At 33.8% G+C, this 6,603-nt stretch overlaps 1 protein-coding gene across 1 annotated transcript; it reads left to right on the plus strand.

Annotated features, from left to right (window-relative positions):
* The first annotated feature begins 1,076 nt into the window (after positions 1 to 1,076).
* LOC129304577 (uncharacterized) lies at positions 1,077 to 5,558 on the plus strand. Its single transcript, XM_054944289.1, has 9 exons — positions 1,077 to 1,230; positions 1,856 to 1,969; positions 3,047 to 3,108; positions 3,193 to 3,429; positions 3,515 to 3,685; positions 3,840 to 3,889; positions 4,454 to 4,586; positions 4,825 to 4,862; positions 5,081 to 5,558. Exons 1-9 carry the CDS (start codon positions 1,191 to 1,193, stop codon positions 5,175 to 5,177), a joined length of 942 nt encoding a protein of 313 aa, XP_054800264.1. The 5' UTR covers positions 1,077 to 1,190; the 3' UTR covers positions 5,178 to 5,558.
* The last annotated feature ends 1,045 nt before the right edge of the window (positions 5,559 to 6,603 follow it).

Raw genomic sequence — 6,603 nt, forward strand, 5'->3', positions numbered from 1 at the left:
TATACTTTTTAATATTTAAAAATAAACCATTTACAAATACTTTTAAAAGCCTGTGATGTGTGTATTAATGAGATCTTGATCACTTGAATAGATCAAATTTGGTTGTCGTTAAGGAATATCGGTATTGAGAGGATTCAGTTCCCTAACATGCAACCTATTATTGAACAAGAGTACTCCCTCCAATTTTATTTGTACGATACCTTTTAAAAATATTTTTTTATTAAAAATGTATGACATCTTGTAATATTTAACTGCTTTTATCACTTTTACTCTTTCTTAATTAACATGAAAGTATTTAATGTAATTATATCATTATTTAAAGTTAAAAATAAAAATAGAAGTATATCTCATTTTTTTATAATATCATTAAAAAACTAATATTTTTTAAGATGTGGGAAACGACTAAAAGTGTCCCAAAGGTAATATTTCTTTAATTCAAAATCTTTAGGAAAATGAGAGTTAGGTTATAAGAAAATTAATTAATTTAAGTTAAATTTTAACCAATTTAGAGTACTAATAAAGTCACTTGTTTAGTTGTTTCTTACTAAAATATAAAATCTAACACCTTTATGGACTTGCAAGTTTGGATATTAATTTTGCAATATCATTGTTATGAATTTATAACCAGTTTTTCGAAATTTAATAGGTTTGAAGAATAAACAATATTTTCATCAAGCCTTTTATTTTTCAACATTAAATATAAATATTTTTGTTCTCTATTAAAATTTAAAAAATAAATTATAAACACATCATAATAAGATTACAAATTTAGGAACTCAACTTACAAATCCTTAGAACTATTAGGCTTAATATTTTTTAATATTAAAACTGAATATTTGTGTTTTCAATTAAAATTTAAAAAAAAAATTACAAATTTATGATAATAAAGTTATAAATTTAAAAGATAAACTTATAAATTTATGAAATTATTAAACTTATTTTTTGGTTTGATATAGTTAAACTTAATATTTTATTATTAAGCATCAAGAGATTTTGTTAACAATCTCAAATTGATTAAGACTTGACTTGAAATAGAATTAATTGGATCTCGGTATATCTGTCATCCTTCCAAAATCTTTCCTCCTTATTTTCTTCTCCTGTAGCATGCCGGCATACCGTTTGGAGGGAGGAGAGGTCCGTTTGCCTTTTATTACGTCTACCGCTGAAGCAGGAAACAGGAGAAAGCAGAAATGGCTGGAAATTCCGTCTCCAACAATTTGGGACCTTCAGGTTATGTTAGGTTCTCTTTCGTTGGACTATTCTTTAATCTTCATTATTTCACTTGTGAGATATTGCGGCAAATGCCCCCGATATGGGTTTCATCCGCTGAAGGCCAAGGGGACCTTCCTAGACCTATTTCGTATAATTGAATGCAGTTGAATAAATGATTTTATTTCCCAGAACTGTCATCATTTCTTTTTATTCGTATTTTGAGGTTCAGGCTTGGCTTGTTGTTTTCGTCAGCTTTATTCTGAGCTAGCGTTCGGTATCCTTACCTTGTATTTTTTTTAATGGAAATAAAACGATGCAAAAAGAAAGTCAGAGCTCAAAGGGTACATTTTTTATTTTTCTTTGAGAAAACCTCACAATATATTCTCTAAGACTTGACTAAAGGTCGCATGTGGATGCTCCAAATGATGAATTACAACGTTAGGGTGAGAGCTTAACTTGCTAAGCAGTCAGCGGGTTTACTACCTTCACGAAAAGATGTTGAAACTCTACCTTACAATTGCTGCTCAAAACTCCTTGATCCGTTATATTAGCGTCTATTAAGTTTTCTTTCTGCAACCATTGTCATTTCTTTTGTATTACAAATTTTGCAATTGCGTTTGCTGTAATGGTGGAAAATTTTCAGGACCCGTGAATGGCGAGAAGTTGAGTTGGGCTGTTTCCCCTTCCACTGCTTTCAACCACTTTGGTGCCAGTGGAGTTTCCGTCGCAGTAGCAACTGCAATTACTCATCCTCTAGGTTTTTCTCTCTTTCTCTTCCCCTTTTACTAACTTGGATTTTGGTTTACAGAACCTCAGTTTGGGTAATGTACACGCATGCTTGTTCATGATTGAAACTCATCAGCTGTTTGCCTATTTTGTCAAGGCACGTGCAAGTCGAAGGATTACCATTTCTTGTACAGGAATAAAGAGTTCAGACGCATTTCATTGATTTATGTCATTTTGCATTTGATGCCACAAATTTTATTTTAAAGAATAAATTGGATGCTCAATACTTTGTAGCGTCAACAGAGAACGCAGTTCATTGATAGATGATGCATGACAAAGTGAAAGAAGAAAGAGAAGCTGAGGATGGTGCCTAAGGGGAAGGGACACTTTTCAGGATTAAACCATGTATTAATAAGCTACTTAGAAATGATAGATTTACTAAAATTAGATCCTGAAATAGAATTTACTCGTGGTAGTTGTAAATATTATTAACTTATATATATATATATATATGTAGCACATGAAAAGCACAGGCAACCTTTCCTGGGTTTAGTGTAGCTGAAAGAAAGAAAATATTGTTGTAGGTTGAATTTGACAAGGAATAGATATTACATTCTCAAGATTGTTGGACCTGTTCTGCTCACATTGTAAGGATTGATGCTGTTCTTGTGTTTAGATTTTCATCCAGAGGAAAGTTTTTATTTATTATGAAACTGTACGTTTATAGTCAGCTAGGTATATTAGTTAGAGCAAATGAAAATTTGTGCTCTGTTTCTAAGGAGTCATCTATGCTTTGGATCAAAGATTTGATATGAATGCTAAAGGAGAAGATTCACTGGTGTATATTAGTTTTGGATTTTTTGGATGTAGTTTTCGGGTTGACAATTTTGACAGTAGAAGTTACGCCAGAAATTTTGTTAAGCTTTTGAAAATATGTTAACTTTTAAGTTGGTGAATGTTACCTATCATTGGGCTATACTAAGAAGAAATCGAATGTTCTTATTGAAAAGGGAAAAAACAAAGAAAGAAATTGAATTTTTAGGTTTTGGAAATACAAAAAACAAATCATTAAAAAAATTTTTTTACCTTTGTTCTACATCCTTTGCAGATGTACTGAAAGTCAGGCTGCAAATGCAACTAATTGGCCAGAGAGGTCCTTTGAGTGGAATGGTATTTTGCTTTCTTAAATCAGTCCTCGAAATGTACTTACTTGTCATATGTATTACAGAATTTCTATTTAAATAATTTATTCAGGGGCAACTGTTTTTGCGAGTATTGAAAAATGAAGGACCAAGGTCTTTGTATCTGGGTTTGACACCTTCATTAACAAGGTCAGTTGTTTATGGAGGCCTCCGCTTGGGCTTGTATGAACCCTCTAAGCATGCCTGTGATCTTGCTTTTGGCTCCACCAATGTTTTAGTTAAAATTGCATCTGGAGCATTTTCTGGTGCTTTTGCAACCGCACTGACCAATCCAATGGAAGTTCTGAAGGTAAAGTAGTGTAATATTCCATTTTCATTCAAACATTTGTTTTTCTATATTCTGTTTTTCTTCAAGATCATATTCCCACAATCAGGTGCGTTTGCAAATGAATCCAGACAAGAGAAAGGGAGGACCTCTTCTAGAGCTTCGGAGGACTATATCTGAGGAGGGAATCAAAGGCCTTTGGAAGGGAGTGGGCCCTGCTATGGTCAGAGCAGCTTCCTTGACTGCATCACAGCTGGCTGCATATGACGAAACCAAGCAAGTAAAATTATGATCAAACTACTACTTATATACTATTGCTACTTGGCTGTCTCTTAAAGCGTGAATTGTATTATGTCATTCCATGACCACTTGATATACACTATCTATCCTATCATTTTCCCCCATGTTATCCAGTTTCCTTTTCATTGATGCAGATCTTAATCAAGCGGACACCTCTTGAAGAAGGATTTCATCTGCACCTGTTGTATGACTCTCTTTTCGATTCTATTTCTTCTTGCAATCTTTTCTCCCGTTAGTGCGCTAACTGAATAGCGATAATCATATACTGTTAAAGCTGAAATTGACTAAATTCTTGACTGAAAAGAAAGTTTAGGAGCTTGAAGGAAAAGTAATATAAAAAAATATTTTTGATATGATAAAATTTCATTATAATGTTATATTTAGGCTTAATTATTCTTTCTTCTCTAGAGGGGTACACCGAATACATTTTCTTCCTTTCAGTTTTGAAAAATAACACTCCTCTACCTGAAATCAAAAAATGAACTGTACACTGACGTCTCTTACAACATAAGTAACCTACAATTACACATTTTCTTTTATTACATCGCCTTTATATTTATTACTTAGTTAATGTAACAAGTATTAAACACGAATTTACTCAGAAATTGGTGAACTAAAACACTTGGTGCGTGTTCAGAATACATTTGTATGAATTCAAATTAGTGCCCCTGATTTAATATTTATCGAATCTGGTCTTAAATTTATTTTGATATAAATGAAAACTAATTACACTCTGTACCTTATGAAGCTCAAGTACTGTGGCAGGGATAGTGAGCACCCTAATAACTACTCCTATGGATATGATCAAAACTCGTCTCATGTTGCAACGAGGATTCAAAACTGCTGGGGGCTATAAAAACGGATTTCATTGCGCATACCAGGTATGGCATTTTTCTCTCTGTCCTCAAACTAGCAGCATTTGAATTTGAATTTAACTGGCTCCACGTTATGTTTTTTACTTTATTAAAATCAGATACAGAAGAATGAAGCGATGAACTTACTCAAAATATAAGCATATTTTTTTTTTTTTTTGTGCACACTAATTACGAACGTCATTCTCTTTCCGTGCCTGCAATGTCATAATCCCTTGTGCTATGCATTTATGATGTGTGGTTTCAGGTCCTGCTCACAGAAGGCCCAAGAGCACTGTATAAAGGGTGAGGTTACATTCAATCTATAGATGTAATATTATATGCTGACTCTTTCAGATAACTGCTCAAACACCTCCATTGCCACTTTATGGAGAAGTAATATTACCTATCACGCGCGACCTATGAACTTGGAACCATCTCCTTTTTTTTGGGGGGGGGGTTGGTTGGGGAATTTCTTCATGACTTCATGCATATCAAGTTTGTTTACAAGATATGTTTGTCAGGGGATTTGCGATATTCGCAAGACTAGGGCCACAAACCACACTTAGCTTAATGTTATGCGAGGAGCTACGGAAGCTTGCTGGATTGAAGGCAATCTAGCAACCAGGTTGCCTCTGATGATTTTTGAAGTGCCAAAGCAGACGAGTCCCAGTTCGGGAAGATTATTTTAGTTAGTTATTCTCTTTAGTTTCACACCTAATATTCGCAATTCATAAAGAGCCCCTCAATTCAATTTTATCATATTGTCTCCATGTTCCCCATTTCGGGGGGTATAGTCCTGCTCCTGCCCAATCAGAGTAGGACCGTGTTCATTGTATAAGGGGAAAAGGAGGTACAAATATAATATATGGTGATTTTGGATTACCCACCCAGGAAAAAAGGGTTTGGTTTTTTTTTTTTTTTGGTGGGGTTGGTGTTGTTGTCACGATTACCACTTTGGTGGATCTCATGAAGAATTATGCAATGAATCAAATTTTGCTATCCAACTCTTTGCATAACATTTAATTTGATGTTTATAAATAGTTGGTGGATGAGTGATTGGATGAGGAAATAACTTGTTGTAAGGAGAGAGAGAGATTGATTTCAGGTCATGTAAAGTTTTTATCATCACACAAGTATTGCATGAAAAAGACAACCCGAAAAAATAAACCATGGCAATAATAATAATAATAATAATAATAATAATAATAATAATAATACGGTGGAATTAAAATCGAGTAGGACTGACAATTTTAAATCAAATGTAAAATTTCTTGAGCAAAATAGACTAGTACAGTTTGATTTAGTTTTGAATTAGAATCAAAAGAAAGCCAAACTTGAATACACCCGCAATTTAATGTAAAGATGATGATGTTATTGGATCATATTGTAAATGGCTGTGTTCTTGACCCAACAAGTAAATGTTGGAGAAACTGGGAGGATCTTGAGTTTTGACATAAAAGTATTAGGTACAACCAACTTCCGCCATTTGAAGGTTGAGGAAGTTTCTGCCGTCAGGATTCAGCCGTAGTGATTCCACAATGATGCTTTCCTCTTTCCGTTACGTTACGTCTATCTAAATCCAATCCCCTCAGACCTGAAATTACCAAAAACCCCAATAATTTATTCATCCCCCTCTCTTTAATCACGCTCCTGCTTAATCCTCCTCCTCCTCATCATCATTATAATCTCTTCTCCGCCCGTTGAGACCTCATTATATCTATATTGGTAGTGCCTTTTTTTTTATACCTTGAACAATCGCCCAAAATAGGACAAGCACATTCGATCTTCCTGCGCCTCTTTAATTATGCGGTTGCTATTGAGGACATCTTGAATACCAAGCTATTTATGCTTTAACAATTTCATTCCCCCCCCCCCCCGGGTCAGGTGCTTTAACAATTTATTTAACAAAGACCATTCTTGGTGTCGTGATGGAAAAAGGAAGGTCTAGGAAAATTGTGCCCTGCATAATTATAATTGTATTTTTGTAGTTTTTTATTTTTTAAAATAGATGCATAGAGATCATTTTATCTATAAAATCATTTTT

Source organism: Prosopis cineraria, unplaced genomic scaffold (assembly GCF_029017545.1).
Source record: "Prosopis cineraria cultivar Desert tree isolate PC_DT_omini unplaced genomic scaffold, ASM2901754v1 PC1, whole genome shotgun sequence".
In the NCBI taxonomy this organism is placed as follows: Eukaryota; Viridiplantae; Streptophyta; class Magnoliopsida; order Fabales; family Fabaceae; genus Prosopis; species Prosopis cineraria.

What these genes read in the sequence shown, in the direction of transcription:
- LOC129304577 (XM_054944289.1), top strand. Translation starts at nt 1,191, where the DNA reads ATGGCTGGAAATTCCGTCTCCAACAATTTGGGACCTTCAG. An exon ending in CAACAATTTGGGACCTTCAG is followed by an intron (nt 1,231 to 1,855) that starts GTTATGTTAGGT and finishes GAAAATTTTCAG; the next exon opens with GACCCGTGAATGGCGAGAAG. An exon ending in CCAAGAGCACTGTATAAAGG is followed by an intron (nt 4,863 to 5,080) that starts GTGAGGTTACAT and finishes TATGTTTGTCAG; the next exon opens with GGGATTTGCGATATTCGCAA.